We start from the raw sequence: 22,465 nt of genomic DNA, 5'->3' as shown, positions 1-22,465 counted from the left end.
AAGTCCATCAGTTCTTTTACTCATTATTTGACAACATTTATAGTTTTCTTTTATTCCTATCTTTGCATTAAGCTATTTTCAATTATATTAAAATTATGTTAATTTTATATTATTTATTGTTAAATTTATATTATTTGTAAAATAATATAAGGTAAATTAATGCTTTAGTACATTGGCAGCCATATTTTCTTATTATTATTCAGTAATTAAAACAAATTAATAATCAAACTATATTCTGTTTTTATCATTTCAGATTAACATAATTTGTTAGAATTTAGAGCCTAAACCCAATCCAGGTGAAAACAGTTCTAGATTACAGGAGTTTCATTCACTGCTCTACTTTGAATAAAAAGTCTTGCTGTGTAAGATTGATATAAAAAGCAAAAATTAAAATACTGTGGGTTTTCTAATCATTCTCTTTCAAATATTCTTTTGTTTTTTTTTTTTTTTAAATACGTTTAAAAATTTGTATATTCTATGTATACATATTATTGTGCAGACATTGTATAAATTAATGTTTAGTTGAGCAAAGCAAACTCCAGTTTTAACTTGACTCTTTGGCACTTAATCAGCTTATTTGTGTGATATAGTTATTTTCAGATGCATTTTCCATGTTTTATGAAATTTTGCAGTTATCTTACTATTAGAACAATACAATATGTATAATGATTCTTCATAAAATTCTCTGTTTCATGATATTAACCACTATCTTTGTTAGTCAGGAGTGAAAGAGAAGTGCAGAGGAGGGGAAGTTTCCATCGTTAACTCACTGCTACTGCAGACTGAATATGTGATCTCCCTTCTGTTCATGATACAACCTACTCCTAATATCACACACTATTTCCAATCTGTCTCTCACTGGCTGAGATTGTTCTCCTACTTTTGTTTAGCATCGTGCCTTTATCAGTTCACTATTATATACTTAACCTTATGTTGGTATTTAATAAACTTATCTTTTATCATTATCCCTGTAAAAACCTTATTTACAAAAAAGTTTGAAAATGCAAAAATAGACTAAAAACATTGTGTAGTTGAAGCACCTTCTTAATAATCTATATTCACGTATGGCCAGTGCCCTGGAGGTCCTTTTTTTATTCTGTTTTTCACTTTATTAATTAAATTTCATTGTAGAATTCAATTTTTTAAAGTCAGTGCAAAATGAGCGAGGGCTGCTTTTCACAGAACACCTTTAGTAAATTTAAATGAAATACAAAAATATTTTGATATTTAATTTTTTCATTATATCTTATAGTTCTTTAATTTGATCTTATTGCACTTTTGTTTATAAATGACATCTCAAAATTTGATTAAATGCTTATAAACTGAATACATTCTTCTTCATTGTTAATATCAGTATCAAGTTAAGATTATTTATTACAAAAAGTATGTTTTTATTTGTATAAAAATTTTAAAGAGAAAAAAATTAATGATTTTATCATTAATATGTTTTCTTTTTTGAATTTTTAAAAATCTACATTTAACCATTTCTTTTTATGTTCAGGAAGGCATTCAAGTGATACAAGGTAGTTATTACTTGATTTGAAATCATTTCTTAAAAATGAAATATTACTTTCCATCCAGTCTACATTTATTAACCCTATAATTCTCTTAAGAATTTTCAGCCCTTTCTTTTATTTCCTTGTTAGTTCTTCTTTTTGTGTTTTGAAGTATAAAATATGTCTTGTTAGTAAATGTGTATTAATGTTTGTTAAAAATCTATGTAGTTGTTTTATTTATGTAATTAATGAATTTATTTCATATTTTATGGTTTTCTTTTATATTCATTCGATGAGAGTTTAATTGTTAATTAACTCCACTTTGTAAATATATTCCAGACTAATCGTTCTCAGCATGAATTCTTGACTTGCCCTGACAGTTTACAAGAACTCATCAATGGAGAAACGACTAAACAAGTATGTAGATTGTAATGCATGTGTTTTGTGTAAAAATGGATCTTTGGCATGGTCCACGCATTTACTTGTTGTCGATTTTTTGCAATATTAACTATTATTTGTAGTTATCTTAGACAAAAGCCTGTAATATGATGTAATTTTCTTTTGGTATTTACTGCCTTTTTATATTTTTTATTAGTAATGTGTTTTTGTTCCAATTTTACTGTAGGCGTTTTTTGCAAGTACTATTTTAATTATTGTAAAGAGCTAATAAAACCTTCAGCAACAAAAACCGGTGTAGTATTGCAACTTTCTGGGTAGTTTCTTTGTCAGATTTATTATTTATGGACAGTTTAATCAAATGTATTATGAATTTTAAATAAATAAAAAAAATGTGTTTCCAGTCAACTGATGTACATATACGGCACGATTTTTTAGTCCATCACTTGGCAACCAGATGAGATGTGGTACTGGAATTCTATTGTTCTAAATACATTTACCCATATGCTACTCATTATCAACTTCAGTATCAACCGATACAGTTTATTCACTTTCCACTGGTGTCGCTAGTTACTAGTTCTGTTTAATTCTAATGATTTTTTTTAATTTTCTATAATCGATGTATTGAGCTGTTCTCTATGTGGGAATCCATCAATCTCCGCGGCTAAACGTTAGTTTTAAAGACAACATATTATAGTTTGTAGCATACACTAGCACTATAAAACCCTTTTTTTGTGCGTGTGAAATTTTGGTTTTATAATTTTATTTTTATAATATATATGTTATGCTAGGTTTATATGATACATTTTATGATATAATTTTTCTCTTACTAGTTCAAGTAAGAATTTTTCAAACTAGGGAAAACATGACATTATTCAATAAATAATTTTGTAAAACATAAAACCTAAGGTGCTTTAAATATTATTTTAGTAGAAACACCAAGTTCTCGGCTTTAATTTAATCTAAAAAAGTTACACAAAGATTTAAAAAGTAAATTTGGTTTGATTTTTTGAAAAAAGGTGAAAAACGTCAGTCTGGGGGATTAAAACAGGTGCGTAAAATTGGTTTTGAAAGTGTTAAAAATGAACCTAACATTATTTAACTTATTTTCCTTTATTGTATAGTTCTTGCAGTATTCCTGCTACTGAAATTTCAACCCTGTTTAGGCACCCCCTTGTTGTAGCTTCATCACTTGAATTGAATTTAATTTTATTATTTAAATGTTAAGAAAACAAGTTTCCTTAACATTTAATTTGATTTTTATTTAACTATAAATCACACATAAGTGTGAGCACCAAATGAGAAGGAATGTCTGATTCAGAAGATTGCTCTGATGTAATATAAAAACTGTTTTTCCTATACTATAGCTTTAATATATGTTCCTCTAGATTGTGTTGATTATTTGTAGTTAATGGTTCCTTTGGATATGAACTTCATGTCTATAGTCCCTTCCTTATTAAAGAAAATATGATTTTCATATGAAATTTTTTATCAGAGATGACCTCTGTTAACATGCATTAATAATAAAATTTATGTAAAATAAAATAGATAAGAATTTTAAGTACTTTCAGCTTATACTATCATATTTAATTTACTGATTAGATTTGACCTTTATTTGAAAAAAATTATGTTGACATTTTTATTTTTAATATTGTTTTTTAATGTTTCTTAAGATAATTTTTAATCATATTTAGATCACACGATAATGTTGTAAGATAAAAGTACTCAGTTTTTATATATATTGTTGGTAAGTTTGTTTTATTTTGTGTTTTCATTTATTTAACCCCTTGCTGGTCTGTAATTCAATGTTAAAATTTTACATTGAATTTGAAAGGATGATTGATAAATAATATTAAAATATTACATTTCAGTTTTCATTATATGTTTTCTTTTTTATTTGAAGTATTATATGGCGTTGTGTAACTATCAGTTCCTTGTTAATCATGTTTTAAGGGAATAACATTAGCAATCACATCACTCTTATATCGATGCCCTGCTTCATACTTTGCATTTGTCTCGTACTTCGCTCATGTAATTTGTTGGTGGAGGTTGTATTAAGTTTTTCCTGGGTATTAATTTATTTTACATTTATTGCTGTATTATCTATTACTTATAAGGTTTTTTACTTATTAATTTATTAGTTTCAATTATCTGTAATGTTATCTGGATGATAAGATTCTATTCTTGTGAAAGTTTTTCTTGGCAATTCCAATTTAATTTTATTTATTTTACAGCAGAAAATAGCAGATTTAGTTCGGAAAAAATTATCTATTTGTTAATAGAAAAGCATTAGTTAGAAAAGATATTCCTTAAAAATAATTATTGAAATGACATTGATTTTGGTCAGTGAATTTTTTATGCAAGGGGTTAAGAAGATACTCGGTTAAACTTTGATGTCTAATCTAGTCTTCCCTTGCGGTTAGAGGGTGATTTTTCTTGACAATTCTTAATTATGTTTCACAGGATTATAGCCATTCTCTTGGTATAATCTTATTTTGAAAGTAACTTTAATTTAGCTGTAATCACAAGTCATAACAAAATTGACAGTGTTTGTTTGGTTTACTAGGAAAAACATTCAGACTCTCTGCCTTAATTTTATCTGTGCTTCCAGTGTTTTATTCATTTACTGTTTGTTTAACTTATGTGTTAATGTATAATTAACTGAACCATGTGGAAAGTTCTAATTCTTGTCTATTTTAAGTGAAAGATTTTATTCAGATTGATGATTTTTCATTCGTGTTTAAAATCACTACGACACCTGGTTGTTTTTCATTTGCAGATTGGTTCAAAGGCACATTGAAATGTGTAAACCGGTTGTGAACAATATTCGAAATTACAGTAAAAACTTCATCAAAATTTTATTGCATCCATGGGCCTCCTTAGAACTTTTATTAGTTTGTTTATGAATTTTTTCTTTTAGATTATTACAAAAAAAAAAATTACAACTTAAACTGATAGAGCTAAATAAAAGAAAACTAAACTGTTTGACAACTGCAGGCAAGTTGCAAAGTGATTCAAGTGATCTGTTTGTTCTTTTCTAATGCCGTATGGAATTTTACTTTTTACTTTCTAGTCGGTTAGTATATTTTACTTCAGTAGTCTATGGGAAATGACTCATCATGGCTTTGACTGCTAACAATTTACCACACTTTACAAACTTCTATTTCCAGGATGGTGTTATCTGAACGATTTCAGGTGTTATGAAACTAGCAGATTGTACAAAACTTAGTTTATCATCTCTTTCTTGTGACCCATACATATTTTTAATATCACTGTGACATGTTCACATGTATCTTTAACACTAATTTTTTTTATATAGAATTTTACAGTTTTTTAAAACTATCTATCTCCTTTTTAATTTTGTACAAGTTTTAATCTTGTATTTTCTTTCAGCTTTTCATACATCTTATTTATAAAATTTTTCTAAAAATATCTATCATTCTTTCATGTCTCTTAATTTTATTTACCTGAAACTGTTTTCATATTCAATATAAAAGTTAATAATACTTAAATAATTAATGATTCTTTCCCTTCTAATTAATTGTCTTCTAGTTGTTGGCAAAGTTACGTGTCATTTCATTTATATTTTTTATTACTTCAATTTTGAGTTATAATTAAATCATTTTCAATATTTTTGTGATTTCAAGTATTCTTCGATAATTTAGCATTGCTGTATTCCAAAATATGTGCTTACTGAATTCAAGAAAGAATTTATAGCAATAACTATGCCTGTATCTTAAGTGGAACAGCAGCAATGTCTTTGATGAAGATTACAAGTATTGTTAAAAATGTTATTACTGTTTAAATTTAGTTCACATTATCGTCAGATTAATAATCTTGTTTAATTTCCCTGCCTACAGTCATGGAAAACAACATAATAATTTTTGAATGAGATATTTTTTAAATTATGTTTTCTGTTATGATTATTTTAGGGTGCTCTTATCATAAGTAATTAAAGTTTATTTCTCCTTTTTCAGAAACAATTACTAAGTTTTGCATTAGCCATTGTTATATTATCTTTACTTCACACATTTCATTTCCCAGGATGATGCTACTTCCTGAGTTATTACAGAATTATCAGGATATATAAGATTACTACCTTACCTAGGCATTCTTTTTGTTTACTATTCAGATAGCTTGTTATTAGTTTTAAAAGTCTCTGTACAGTATATGGTTATGTGAAACTTTCTGCTATATTGAACCAACATTTTTTGGGTTGATTTAATCTGTAAAAGACTCAATATATGTACAAAATGGCTTCTTGATGACATAATTACTTATTGCATACTCTTTCAGTACTGTAAAATAAAATTCAATATTGTTTTCTTATTGTAATATTACATAACAGTTCGAATGAGCTGATTAAATAACTTTATATTAGTTTTTGTTGTAGAACATTTTTTAAAAACGATTGTGTTTTCAACACAAACTACTTGATGAGTTTTGTGCTTAAATGTGTCGTGAATTATATTGGCTAACTTTGCTTGTTGTATGGTGTACTTGTGTCGTTTGACTGATTTATTGCTTTTTCTCTTCTTTTGTGTGTAACCTTATTGTCAATTTCATGAATACTGTAAGTATGGATTTGAACTTATTTCACTTAATTTTTGTTAACCAACTGAGATAATAACCAGTTTTTCATTATTGTACTTGAAGATTCTATAGCAATGAGTTACTGATACTTAAAGTAGATAATTCTAATCTATATATATATATATATATTATATAAACAGCTTGTCCCACAAAGAAATGGGAAAACTTTCAGGACATGTTCTACTGATGAAAATAATGAAAAAGTTTACGTAAACATAGGTCAACACATTGCTGGAAACACTTTGTTTTCAAGTTATGGGTAGCAAAAGATATCGCCTAGATTTAAGCTCTTCTAATAAAATTAAGCCCTACTGTAATTTTTGGGACACAAATTAAGGCATAACATTGGTAGTTTCTTATGTAATTTGAGCTCGGAAAGAGAATAAAACAGGTCCCAGAACTGTAACTCCAGTAGTTTTTAAGATATCTGACGTAAAATAAAATTAGCTGCTGAAAAACAAGTTTTTTTAGGTAGATTTCATAAGAAGCTACCACTGTAATGGGTACCATGATTCGACTTCTGGAAAATTTTGACATATCTTCACGTTTCACATCCCTCAGACCCCAAACCACCGTCAGTTCAAAAGTTTATATATATTTCACTTTCTTGTGGACATGATAATGCGTCAGTCACTTTCAAATTGATACATAAAATATATCGACCCAAAATCTTGATTGAGTTCATTAATGGGCAAAATCAGACCATGGGGGACTTTTTCAAAAAACAAAATATTGCTATAACTTTCTTATTAAGTAAATATCGAATTTGTTTAAAGTTCCTACTATTCTTTGGCTAAGGGCCTAAAACTTATCTAAGAAAAGTTTTTTGATATCACGGACCATTGGCCCAGGGGGTGGAAAAGATGGGCTTTTGAAGACAAAAAAATCTTACCTCCTTTAATAGGCATAGTATCGAATCGGTTTAAAGTGTTCGTTAGTCCTCTAAACATTACCTAAAACTTATGTCTGAAACAAATTTGATATGACCAACTCTTATGGCAAGGGATGACCGAAATTTTGCTGAAATTGTAAGAAGATGGGCTTGTATGCTAAATACGTGAAACTTTTTTTCACATGCATCCATTGTTGTATTGAGTTTGGATGACCAAAATGTTGCTGAAATTGTAAGAAGATGGGGCTTGTATGCTAAACATGTGAAACTTTTTTCACATGCATTTGTTGTATTAAGTAAATTTGAAGTTTTTCTTAACTTTAAGGTGGAAATCTTTTTTATCCCCTACTTAGCACCTGTGAAATCTACCTCCACCTTCTGGCGTGCTGAGAGGGATTTTTTAAGTTTGTATTACAATAGCTTTGTTAAATGATCAATAAATGCAGAAGATTTAATAACAAAATTTGTAGAGAATTTAATTTTGTGAGAATTAATGTAAATACCAATAAAAGTAAATAAAAACTTTTAAAAATTGGTTTTCTATTGAAGCAAAACAGACAAAATTGTATTATTCTTTCTGTACTTATTAAACATTATTCTTAATATAGCAAAACAAAATACATGAAATGGTAACTGTAACAGAATAACAAACCTCAGTTACAATAATTATTCAAAATTCCCTACTTCACATTGTACACAGCACAAGCACGTATGTACAAACACGTATGTATTTTACATGTAAAATATTGTTTTATTAGAAGAGCTGATTTCCAAGTGAAAATCTTTCACTAGCCGTAACTCGAAAAAAAGAAGCATTTCCAGACCTATGTTCATATGTTTTTTTTGTTTTTTTTTCATTATTTTCACCACTAGAACATGGCCTGAAAGTTTCCCCATTTCTTCGTGGGACACCTGTTTTTGTATATATAGATATATTATTTATTTTATTTCTTACTGTGATTTAAAAAATGTGTATGTTTGTATTTGTCTTACACAACAGTTCCACCTGTCATTTCATTATAATCTTCAGCCAGTTTTTTTGAGAGCAAAAATATTAATATTATTATTTCTCAAAGGTTACCGTAACTTGTCTTATTCTACAAAATAAAGTAAATACATCTCTCTTGTTTAATTTAATTCTTTAGTACAGTAATCAAAAGTTAAAGATGTCCATAATCAATGTAAGCTGTATTTTTTTAATTGGAACCAGGAGTTGAACTTCATTATCTAATTATTGCAAGCAAAGAGATTAAAGCCTACGCGAAATACTAAAATTAAAAAAATGTTTATTCAGTTGTTTATTTATTAATTTCACTCTAAATAAGATAAATTTTTAATTCATTAAGAAATAGAAGTGTTAATTACAAGTAATATATTGAACAAAGAACCAGAGAAAAACTATGATGACACCATTATATTAGGCAAGTACCTATTATTAAAATTGAAGGAGTTGCAGAAGTAGTAGGTTTCTTGTTGTTAAACTATTGTAATGGTTTTTTCAGCTGTTTAGATTAGATTCTAACATCTTCTGGAGGAGTTTTAGAATTCTTTTATTTTATTTTTTTATTTAGAATTTTTTATATTTTTGACAATTTCAGGCCCCTTTGTCACTCATTCTTTCTACATACATATTACATCTTTCTTCTGTACATTCATAGTAGATGCAAGATTCTGCTGATCTGAACTAGTAATACATTCACATTCTGTGTTCAAGAATACCTTTCTAGAATACAAAAGAAAGACAATGTTAATAATTCTAGGAAGGTATTCTATCAAGAATATCTTTATATTAAATGTAGGTATATTTCTGTTTTATTTATTCTTCGATTCCTTTCAGAAGTGATAAATCATAGCTATAATTCATTGTGAAAAAACAGAGTTATTGCTTTTTTTGAATTCTGTAGAATTTAATGTCTGTTTTCTGAAATTTTTGTAATATACAACAGAACTACTAAAATTTAAGCAATTTATATTAATATACTTTTGGTTGTCTCACAAACACCAAAATACCTTTTTCATAAAGTCATATTAATAATCTGTGTCATCTGAGTTCAGATATTCATTGAAAAAACCCTATGAAACAATTATACACACATTTTGCCTGTTAGTTTGAAAATTGTGGGCTAATATTTGAAAATCAAAACAGAGTAATAAGTCCTTTTCTCATATTTCTCAGTTAATTGGGTTAGGCTGTCAACTTATAAACCTCCCTCATCCTCAAAAACCTTACTTAAATCATATCCTCTGGTATCTGTTATATATTAATTTATTTATATTTAATAACCACCTAGTGCAGAATATTGAGATAAGACACATCTACCTTAATTTTTCATGAAAATACTTTCACGGGATCCAGCATCCTCAGTCATGATTGAAATAATTTTGTTATTACATAATAAAAACTTAAAAATAAAAATACTAAAATAATGAAAATTGCGTATAAATTTGAGTGACTCTACCTGTTGCACTTTTTATAAGACTGTCTCCCTCAAACACTACCTGACATCAAAATGAAATTTTTTTTGTATTTATATATATTTTTCAGATATACTTAATTTACATCATCTTTATTCATTTTTAATTTTTCTAGTTGTGTTAATATCAGAAATAAAATGTTGATTGTTTATTAGATGGTCTGCCTTATTAGATAAACCTAATTTATTATTTTTATAATTTTTTATGATGTTTAAGAAATCTGGTTTTAAAGGATCTATTTGTTTTAGATCCAAATATATAGATATATAAGAACGAGGTGTGTGTGTGTATATATGCATATAAACACAGATTTGGTCCCTTTTTTATGATTTCTAAGTTAAAGATATTTTTAGTTATCTCCTTACTTCATTCCAATTAATTGTTAAAAACTGTCTTTATCTATTCTGTTCAGTACATCGCTAAAGTTTCCAAATCCGACTCTCTCTTTGATATCTTTATTCATTAGCCAAGTCTTTTTATTTTTCATTGAATGCTTTTTTAAAAAATTCATATCCTTGTATTTATATATATATATATCTTTTATATATCATCTGTGATTATATTTCTACCTCATACATTATCTATAAAAATTATGGTTCATTCAGAACTTCTTTGCGTTAAATAATTAATTTTTATTTCATACTTAGTTCTTTGTCCTTGAATGAATTCATTCTGTTAGATGTACCTGCTAAATTAATTTCATGCACACATTTTTTTATCTTCTTCTTTATCATACTCAGTTATTTAAACCTTCTCACCACCTCCAAATCTTCACCTTGGATTTATTTATATTGTCACTTTTAACTCTTTATTTCCTTGTCAACACAGCTGTTTGTTTTTCTCTGTACTTTTTTACATCTTCCATCTTACTATTATTATCTTACCTATATATCAAGTCTTGTATAATATGCATCTCAGCTGAAGTTTCATAGCTGTAAGGTTATATATTAGAGTACTTACTTGTAATAATATACTGCTTGTAGTTTTTTAGTTTAATATTTATCTTATGATCATAATATGTTTTTGACTTGGAGACTATGTCAAAACCACTTACGCATGTGTGTGGTTTTGTTGTGTAATATATGCCTTGCTCTCTGCTTACTGCATTTTATGGAACTTCAGATTAAGTTTTGCACCTGTCTTTCATTTTCTTTTATTAATTCAATATCATCATTAAACTACCTTAATAAAGTATAATATGTTGTAAACTATCATTAAAAAGTTCCACAAATTTCAGTTCCACATATTAGTAAAATATAAAACAGAATGAAATCATTTAATTTTTATTCATAGAAATATTTCTTTAAAAGTTATAAAACATAATCACATGTAGCATAAATGTATTTATGGGAACCATACAACCTTCGGTATTCAAAGTTTTGTTTCAAAATTTGAACTAGAGTGGCTACTGGTGACCATGGTTTCAATCGGTGAGGTAATCACACAGTTTATGATTTGATAAATTAATAAATGTATACTTATTTAGATTTTTTTTAAAAATCAGTTTTGTGATATCTTTATGAATTTTTTTTCAATTACTACTGTATTATTTTATAGGTGTTTGGAGGGAAGGTTACTATGACTAGGGGATCAGATATTTCAGAACTGCATCATCTGCAGAGGAATAGGCATCACACTGATGACAGTTCTTTAGGAAGTTTCAAATATGAGGTTAGAAATTTGTGATTTTTTAAAATATTTAGTTAAAATATATTTACTTATCATTATGTTTTTAAAAAATTACACAATGAATTGTGAGTTTGAATGATAGGAAATTTATCTTGAGTCTTTAGTCCCCGTTTTTAAAAAGTTCAAAAACTTGTTTTCCCTTATCAAAAAGAATCATAAGGAATTATTGAAGACTCCCAAGTTTACCCAAACAACATATTTATTTTAATAGACCATTGTAAAGAAAGTTCCTATCATAATTTTGATTTATTATTATTTAGACTGTTCATTTTTTCTACATTAAAAAAATGAAAAATTTATATTTATGAAATATATTATATATATAAGGGTGTCAGGGCTAAAGGTATCTAAAAGTAATGGCTTACGTTTGGAAAATTAGTTGTTGTAATCTCATAAACATAGGTTTAATCGACAGGAAATATCTCCAAGATTTGTTTTGTATACTCAAGGTCAGTGGAATACGCATGCACAGGCAAGCTGACTGGCTCACATTGTAGTCAGTCAAGGTGTGGACCCTGCAAGAGAAAGTTCAGTGTGTGTGATTTGGTTAGCAGAATTTCAATCACAGTTACGTATGTTCAACGGTGTATATAAATTGAATGTAATATCGTCCTCCTACATTCAAGTCTAATTCATCTGTGGGATACAACTGTAAGAGAGACTGGAAGCTTGGTTTCACAATCTGGGAATCATCCAAAGGTTTCAGTTAGTGATGAGACTGTAGATCGTGTTCACAATACATTCACTGCCAGTCCTGGAAAGTCAATTAGGGAGACTAGTTACAAACTGCAAATTCCTCATTCCACTGTTCACAACACATTTATATTCAGCTCTGTTTACAAGCATACAATTACAACTCCATCAAATTAAAACAGATGATCGCTGCCTACAATATCAGTTTGCTGCAGAGATAATGCACCATGTAGAAAACAATCCTAATTATTTTGATATATTGTTATTTAGTGATGAGGCAACCTTTCACACGTGCGGGAAAGTTAACAGACACAGTCATCGAATTTGGGGTACTAAAACCCCCATAAAATAATAGAAAATGAAAGGGACCTGGTTAGGGCTGCAAAAAATGGTGTCATCAGTGCCTTTTTTTCATTTAGCCCACTGTGACAGGACACATGTACCTCAACATGCTGAGGAACTTTGCTGTTCCTCAGATTCCTGTAGTCTTCAGTTTCAAACAAAATGGTGCTCCACCTTTAACACTTTCATCAAAATGTTGCTGTGTCGTGAAATATTTTTCCCAGATGTTGCAGTTGAACCTCGCCACCTAGATCTCCAGATATCTCTTCTTTGGACTTGTTTGCATGGGGATTTATTAAAAATTATACATACCAAAGAAAAGTTTGAGAATTGGTTGATTTAAAACAGAAAATTGTTAAAGCTGTTGGTCTAATAATGCTACATATGCTTCTTAACACCTGACAAGAGGTAATTATCATCTAGAAATCTGGTGAACTACAAAAGATGTATACAATGAACTTGACTAACTTACATTAAAACTTGGTGAGTTCTAATAATATATGCTGTTACTTTTGGATACCTTTAGCCTGAATACTGTCTCTCTCTCTCTCTCTCTCTCTCTCTATATATATATATTTTTTTTTTAATGTTACATTTTAAAATCGCACTTCTCAAAATAATTTATACAGTATTAATAAAACTTCAGTTTGCTTATTTTTATATAGAGTACTTTATTGTTTTATATTTTTTTCTAATTATCTTTGGAAACTCTTTCAGTCAGAATGACTTTGTATTGTATTGTTATATTGTCAAATTCATACTAACAACCTGTTCAAAATAAAACTCATTAAATCAATTCTAAAAGAATTCTTATGTATGTGGATACATACACAAACTCTCACACATATTTGACTTTTGTTTGAGTGGATAAAGAAATCACATCAACTAAAATTATATTTTTTCACCATTTCAAGGATGTTGTAATTTTAGTGATCTGACCTTCTTATAGAAACAGTTTCCCTAAAATCAATGCTTCATTTTTAAATAAAAATTTTTTCAGGGGATCCAGACCTCCTCTGACAAAAAATAGATTTCTATAGTATTCATCCAGAATGCATTTTACAATAATAATAATTATATAAATATTAAGCCACATAAAATCTTCAGCAACTTTTCCCAGAAACATTTATAACAAAATCTAAAATATGGGAATTTTTCCGTAAATAGGTATTTTGCGATACTCAGATCTATTTTAACAAAAATTTCTGGTTATGAAAATTAATGCAAAGAAAGTTATAAAAACTTTTTTATTAGCTATTTTTAAAACTTAATAGTAGTTGCATCTCGTTAGGTTCAATTTCTTTGTTATTTATTTGTCCAAGAAGTATGTAAGCACAAAATTTCAAGGGATAAACATTTAATTTAGTAAAACCAGATTTATATTTTGTAGGAAACAATATTGGTATATATAATGTTATTACAAGTTCAAATATTATACTAAAATTAATTTACAATATAAAATAATAAAGACTATTATTTATTTCAATGAACCAGCGAGTAAAATGATACTTAAAATAATTTTAACCCAACTAACGTATTAAACCAAGGCAGCAAATTATTTGACAATGGTTTCTTCTAAGATTAAAATAAGGCATCAGGTCATTTTTTTTTTTTTTTATTCTTTTACGAATTTTTGTAATTATGAAGATGTTTTTCACTCCCTCCGTACCAGTTGTTTTTTCTGCTGTGCAGTTGACATTGACTTCATTGCATGTTTTCCACTTTCCCCAATAATCATTAAGAAAAGTTGTTAAAAATATTGTGTATTAAGAAGTCTTTATTAATGATAACTGAATTGAACTGGCTATTTATTGGATTGGGGAAAAGGTTTTTTCGTATTCTTCCTGTAGATGGCTTTAGGATCACATAACTCTGGTAATATTAATCTAAACACTTGCATTTTTATGAAAGGTGAAATATCAACAATTATTTTTATAAAGGTTATTGTATATTAGTTTACTTGTTTAAAAGTTATTTCATCTTGGACATGAGAGAAAATGAAAAAATTCTATAACATCAAAATTTTATTATAAAATAGGAAGATTCCAACTCAGGCTACTAAAAAAAATTTGTGATATTTATGGACATGATGCAATATCAGTATGTACATAGCACTTTGCTGGTTCAAGTGTTTTTATTCTGAAAATTTTGATGTCAATGATGCACCTCGCTCTGATCACAGTGACTGAAAAGTCAATGAAATCATGAAAAAATTGAGCAAGACCAGCACATTAGCAATCATGGTATCAGTAACAAACTAAAAATTAACCACAGTTAAATTAACAGCTTTAAACCATTTGAAAAGGAGTAGTTGCAAGAAAAAAAACACAGGAGTTAACAAAGAAAAATGTAATGGATCAAATTTCCATATGTGAATCGATGCTAAAATGGAACGAAGTCAAACCATTTTTTAAACAGTTAATTATGGGTGATGAAAAATGGATCATATTTGACAATAATGTATGGTTATTTTAAAATAATATGATGGTCAGTGAAAGGTGAAGCTCTGCATACAGTGGCAAAGTCAGTATTGATACCAAGAAAAGTGATGCTGTGTGTGTGTGATGGGGGTCATAAAAGATTGTTCAGTATGAGTTGCCGCCGCCTGGCCAAAAGATTTATTCTAACTTCTACTATCAACAACTAGAAAGATTATGCCAAGCCTTCAAGATAAACCGAATAGAATCAGTAGGAAAGTGTCATCTTCCATTACGATAACGCCAGACCCCCACACATCTTTGGCGACTTGGTGAAAATTTAGAACGCTTGACCTGAAAGTTTTGATGTATTCACCATATACACTTCATCTTGCATTATCAGATTACCATTTGTTTCAGTTTATATAGAACTCTTTTAGTGATATAAAATTGACTTCAAAAGTGGCTTGCAAAATCACTTATCACAGTTCTTTGTTCAGAAAACACAGAAATTCTACAGTGATGGGATTATGACCTAAAAAATGACAAAAGGTGGTTGATCAAAACAGAATAACAGGATATTTGGTTTAATAAACTTCATTAGACATATAGAGAAAAAAAACTTATTTAACTTTTGCATGAAATATGAAGAAACTTATTCCGTAATCTTTAATATTTATGTTTGTTTTTTTAAAATGTATTTTACATATACTTTATAAATTTTTTCTGGTGTCATATTTGTAAATAGTATTAATATCTTTTTAAAATAAACATTTTAATGAATAATTTAGTGTAAATTTTTTTATGATTTTTGTTGGAATTACAAACATTTTTTTTTTACTAAGTGGAAAACTTACTACTAAGTAACAAGACCATTCAAATCTGTCATAATTTTCTTTTTAATTAGAAGAAATTACTTCCCTTAACTAACATACAGGTTGTTTTAAGAAAAAATATTGAAATAATTAATTTAGTTTTAACTGAAATGTATTTGTATTATATAATTGGTCATTTATTATCATATCTGTGGTTGTATTGTCACATTAAATCTTATAACATATTCACTCAGACGAAAAAAAAAAAATTTATTTGAAAAAAAAATTAATTTACTTCTGCCTGTTGTAACATGTGAATAACATACTTCTTATCGTTGACATGTTGTTTCCCCCAGGATATTTGCTGTCTTATCACACATACAGTGAAACATATTACACAGAACTTGTTCTTTTCTCATAAAGTTAGTATATGTTTATTATTCTTATTTAGCAATATAGAAAAGCAATGCGCAGTTTAAAATTAATAAACAAATCAGAATCATATATGGTTTTCAATATTAAAACAGCCATAACAGGAGCACCATGTACAGCTTTCTTGTACTAAGGGGTTAAAGTTATATAATGGAACAATCTCCTTAAGTATGACTGTTCTGCTGATATGGACAGCATAGTTTCTGATCTGCTACTGAAATTGCATTTAAATGTATGCTAAAATTTATTATCAGTAGAAACTTGTTTCTTACACATTTGTCATTAGGTTTATTACATTTCATTGTAGCATTATTGTGTTAAGTCATATTTAAATCTGTGGACAATTGTTTATGAATGATATTTTTTGTATAACATAGGATGTAGAGAGTACTGAGCATGATGGTGATGTTGAGGACTATTCAGAAGGTGATTCAACAGAACCTGAACCACGACAAAGACTGATCTATTATCCTGCTCATGAAGACACAAACAGGTTTGTCATTATTGTAGTGAATGTTGTAGATTGTCTTTTTTATTAATTATTTTAGGTGAATTTATTGTTTTAATATTTCCTATTTTTTCTGTTCAAAGTGAATGCTCTGCGGATTGATGCACTTTCTGCTCGAGTGATCATATTGAGAATCATTTGACACAAATGTTGTCAATGCTGTCAGTTGAATGTTCACCTTCAGTTTATCTATAGTGTGGGGATTTGATTCATAAATTCTAACCTTCAAATAGCCCCAAAGAAAAAAATTGCAACTAGACAAATCTAGGAAATGTGAAAGTCACCACCCTCTATTCACAGTTCGTTCTTCTTTAAAAGCTGCATGAATGCACGCTAGTGAATCGTTTAATTTCTGATATGTTGCTCTGTCTTGATGGAAGAAGCTGTATTCTTTTTCATGACTTAACCGAGTAAAGAATTCTTAAAAAATTATGGATACGCTTCTGTACTGAATTTATTGTAAATATCTTATTTGTGTGTACCCCAGTAGTTTAATTCTTTGCTACTTACATTGTATAGATGTATTATCTGATAGTTTCATTGGATCTTTAAACCATACATCCTGATGGGTTCTGTAATGTCTGGAACGTATTACAGATTAACATCTTGAAAATAATGTGAAGAAAAAAATAAATGTACAGTCAAAGCAAAGTTTAATTGACTAGTTCCCACATATGATCTATATTAAATAACACTGGGTTTAGTATTATCTATCTGGCACTATGAATTGTTGGCTTAAAAATTCGAACTTCAGATTTTTCCATTCGTTAAAATAGTGTAATTCTTTTACTAATAATTTCCTTAAATATATTAATGAAACATGGTTTATTTAAAACATAACTCATGTAAAGGGTTTAGCTTAGATATATCTCTGTTTTTATGAATTGTAATGATTTATTGAAATACTCTCTTTTTACTTGGTTATGTAAATTGGGTTTTCTTTATTTTATTTTATTTATCGTTTGATAAGTTAAATAAGATTTATTGATTTATTTTTGTTTCTTACAGTGATTATACTGTAAATGCAATGGATGTAGAAGAATTAAGAAGATCTCAGCGCAGTTCAAAGCATTTAACTGTAGGTGAAACATCACAGTCTCAGTCTGTTTCTGGAAGTCAAGAAAGTGAAGAAGATGAAACTGTTTCTACCCCAACTGGAGAACATAATATTGGTGTTGCTGCCTCTTTATCTGCTAGGTAATATTTTTCACTTACAAAATGACAAGTCTTTTTACAACTAAATAACCAATTTTAGCTCTTAATCTTAAAAGACAGGCTGAAAAAAAATAAATTACAGTGTGAAATTTGTAGGTCATTAGAAGTACAAGAACATAGGTCGTAAGTATAGAAAAGAAAGAAAATCTGTCTAATGTTAGGTCATTATGATAAGAGTAGAAGATCAGAAAAAGAGCAGAAAGAATATACTAAATTGTTACTTATTTATGTTATGTTGTTACTTTGTTAAATATAACAAGCTATTTTACTAAATTCTGATCTGTTAATGTAATAATATGTATTACATGTATGTAGACAGTTCTTCCTTCTTTCTTTATACGTAATTCCTTATTTCTTGATTGCAACATGTTATAATCTATAATAGGCAAAGAAAATTCCTAGTCGTTACATTATTCTGTTGTTGTGGTACTTATTACCTTGTGATGAAAGTAAAATACAAAACTGTAAGTAAAAAACACTAATAAAGTGAATAGTAATAAAAATGAGATATTTAAATTATTATAAATTACTAAACATGTAAATATTATGTTACTTGACTAAAATTTAATGGAAGTGCTTTAATTTTACTTTAAATAAACTGGTCAGAGGATCAGTTGTAGCTGTTTAAGTAATTCATTATTGTGGAAGTATAGAAAGGCCCTTTGGCCAAAGTATCTTGCTACACAACATGAAAATAGTTTTCTGGCTTGAAAAAAGTAAGTCTGTTTTGATACATAATGGCTACAAACAATAGAAAATACATTACCAATTTATGTTAAATGAATTAAAAGTGTAAAATTCTGGGTTAATCTGGTGAATCATTTAGTGTTTTTTATCTTATTTTATTTTTTTTTAAATAAAATAATTTCCTTAATGCATATTTTGCTATAGAATCATGGTTTTACATTTTAATTGTAACATCTACCAATCATATGAAATATCTTTAATTATAATTCAACTTCATAAATTTTATTATTATTATTTTTTTTTAATTTTATTTTTGTAGTTCAGAGACATTGGATTTGTTCAGTCATAGAGAAAAGTTTTTGAAGAACACATTTGAGTCGCTTAGTGGACCAGAGATGGATAAGGAGCCTATTTCTAATTCAGGTTGTTAATATTCTTCTGTCATATCAATTTTATATTTGTTACTTTAATTCATTTTCACTTTTTTCCACTACCTTTCTTCCTTGTTTTATCCACAAAATACCAGCATCTTTGTTTTAGAAAATAATTTGTATTCAGACTGGGCCTTTTCTGTTTTTCCTCACAATGTTTTTTTTTTTTTTATGTTACTTGTTACATATTAGTAATTGCTCATGTTTAAACCCAAGAAATTACAAATATAATCTAACCAAACTTAATCTATGCTCACTTTGCTCATTAACCTTGACTAGCAAGTGTAGGTTATAATGTTTATATTGGACCTCTTTCAAGTACATAAGATCCATGTTTGAATAAAATCAACACAGATTGATTACAGGCAGTGACACTGATGTCTAATAATATTGTGCAATGTTGTACTAAATAACCATACATGTTTAAACATGATCAATTAGTTTAAACATGAGCAATTACTAATACATAGTGTAAAAATAACCATTGTGGGGGAAAACAGAAAAGGCCCTTCAGACCAGTATTAATGGATGTAAATAAATACATTTCATGTTTCTTTTGTCTTATTATCTTATTAAACAGAAATAATTAGGACATTTAATGGGATAGACTTATAATACCTACTTAAAAAAATATACTGCTGCCTAGAGAACTGTATTGCTTGTATAAATGAGAAATACTGTAACAACCTTTGTCATTTTTTTTTAGTATATAAAGAACAGAATGGCTACATGTTTTGCCCTACCTTTTTTAAATAACTTATTGCAATAATTTATGGACTCTAATCTGTATAATTTCTTTTAAAATGTGATAATAACATATTTAGAATTGGTGTTGATAAATTGATGAGTGCATTAAATTTCAGATCGGTAATTTCTTGTACACACTACTACTCAATACTGTTTTGGAGACCATCATCCAAGCAAAATTTAAATGAATGTTATAGCAAAAAGATTTTGTTTTTATTACATAATACCATTAGATATGGTAAGAAATGGAAAATGTAGCCAATCTTTTAAAGATCTACTATTAATTATGGTCCCTTCCTTATTTCTGAAGTAATAGTAAATTGTAGGTAGACAGATCTTAAAATAAATATAGACACTCCTAATTATAACACAAGAAATGGAACATGTAGGTTCCATTTCTGAACCTTAGTGCTTAATGGCAGTTTTTTTATACTAGCAAATGATTCTGGAAACAAGTCATAGTTTAATTAAGTGGTTCTATTGATGTATTCTACTGCATTTGGTACTAATTCCAGATAAGGTTGCACTATTGCTATTTATGTGGTATGGTCTGTTTTTTCATCCCTGTGATTCAGAACTGAGTATAGAATAAGTAGAAATTTAACTTAAATTAATTTTAAACCTATAACAACCTAAACTACTTGTTATTGAGGAGACAAAGGAATTCTACGAGGGAGCAAAAGCATTTTTGTATTAAAAACCATGAACTTTATCCAATGTAAGATAGCTTATGTTCAAGTAACATAGTTCTACCTACTACCTACTTGTTCCATTTCTTGTGTCATAATTATGATTATCTAAATTTCTTTTAAAATCGCTTATGGACAGTTGATTAGTGTTGCTGTATAAATAAGTATGAAGGAAGATCATTAATTATATACACACACACATACATTTTTCTTTAATTCAAATAATTCATTAACATATTGACCACTATGCTAATAAAATTTAATATTAAATGAAATGTAATCCAACAAATAAATACATTTTAATTTACTCGTAATTCTAGAATTTAATAACAACTGAAGATGTGGGACTTTGCAAAAATTGATTCTTGGAATTAATATGGTAAGTTTAACTTATCTATTTACTGTGTTTTGGTGGTTTATATTTTATTTAATACATTTACATATATTTATTAAAATCTATTAATATAAACCATCTAGTACAGAATATTGAAGTAAGACATATCTTACCATAATTTTATCTTGAAAGTACTTTTGCAGGATCCCACATCCTCAGTCATGATTGAAATATTTAATTAAACTGCATATTAAAAATCAAAAATACTAAAATTATCCATGTACATACTGTATAAGTCTGTCTCTCTTTGATGGAGACAGTCTTATAAAACTGCAACAGGTATCGGCACATATAACAAATTAGTATGCAATTTTCATTATAATATTACAGTAATGTAATAAAAATTACACCATGTACATGATTTATTTTAGTATTTTTAATTTTTAATAAGCAGTTTAATTAAATATTTCAATCATGACTGAGGATGCGGGATCCCGCAAAAGTACTTTCATGATAAAATTAAGATGAGATATGCCTTATCTCAATATTCTGTTCTAGGTGATTCATATTAATAGAATCTAAATATAATTTAACAGTACAGAGGAATAATATGAATCTTAAAAAGATTAATTTCGGTAAAATAATATGTATATATGTGTGTGTGTGTGTGTATATTTAAATTTTATTAAATAACGTACCTAGTGAAGAATATTATAAGATATATCTTTATCTTAATTTTCATGAAAGTACTTTCGCGGGATCCTGCATCCTAAATCATGATTGAAATAATCCTGTTATTGCATAATAAAAATTTAAAAATGAAAATACTAAAATAATAAAAATTATAAATTAATTTACACAAGTGCTGCTATCTGTTGCATCTCCCTCAAATACTTATAACGTCTTGTAAATACTGCTACAAATAGCAGTATTCATGTAAATTAATACACAATTTTCATTAATTTAGTGTTTTTATTTTTACATTTTTATTATGCAGTAATGGAATTATTTCAATTATGATTGAGGATGCATCTTACAAAAGTAATTTCTTAAAAAATTAAGGTAAGATGTGTCATATCTCAATTACTAGGTTTATTTAGTAGAATTTAAATATAAATAAATATATGTATGTATATGTATATATTAATTTAATGGGAATAGTAATTTAATTTTGTTTCATGAGATCTTGTCATTTATTACATTTCTATTTCAGGGAAAAGAAGTATATCATCTCAACATTTGGGAAGTGGCCCACGTAATAGTAATGTGATAATGGCTGCTAGACATGCTAAGAATGATGCTGAAACAACAAAGAAACGAGAAGAATTACAACGAAGGATAGAAGAAACTCGTCGTAAATTACAAAGTGTAAGCTGAAACCTATTTTAGTTTGTAGAAAAATAATCAATTTAAACATAATTTTTTTTTTTTGTTAAAAAATGTTAAAACTGGTATTTTCATTCCCTGCCGTGGTTTTACTTTCGTAAATAGTACGTAGGTAGGTATCTTTTTCCACCTTGCATGTAATATTTCATAATGATTACGAATGGGATTTTTGTTAATTTTCGTGCCATTCTAGAATATTTAGAGACTTTCTGAAATAAAAAAAAGTTG

General features: G+C 27.8%; 1 protein-coding gene across 4 annotated transcripts in view; it reads left to right on the top strand.

Moving 5' to 3' along the window:
* Wdr62 (WD repeat domain 62) overlaps window positions 1-22,465 on the top strand; it is a 315,495-nt gene that overhangs the window by 259,751 nt on the left and 33,279 nt on the right. For 3 of the 4 annotated variants that reach the window (XM_075363396.1, XM_075363395.1, XM_075363397.1), the window contains exons 18-23: window positions 1,836-1,913; window positions 11,410-11,523; window positions 16,618-16,733; window positions 17,757-17,945; window positions 18,970-19,073; window positions 22,065-22,219. In XM_075363396.1, the coding sequence (XP_075219511.1) occupies window positions 1,836-1,913; window positions 11,410-11,523; window positions 16,618-16,733; window positions 17,757-17,945; window positions 18,970-19,073; window positions 22,065-22,219 (756 nt within the window). The remainder of the gene's footprint in view (window positions 1-1,835; window positions 1,914-11,409; window positions 11,524-16,617; window positions 16,734-17,756; window positions 17,946-18,969; window positions 19,074-22,064; window positions 22,220-22,465) is intronic. The other variant, XM_075363398.1, reaches the window with a different exon arrangement.

Source organism: Lycorma delicatula, chromosome 4 (genome assembly GCF_047948215.1).
Source record: "Lycorma delicatula isolate Av1 chromosome 4, ASM4794821v1, whole genome shotgun sequence".
NCBI lineage: Eukaryota > Metazoa > Arthropoda > Insecta > Hemiptera > Fulgoridae > Lycorma > Lycorma delicatula.
This window is presented reverse-complemented; position numbering and strand designations above follow the sequence as displayed.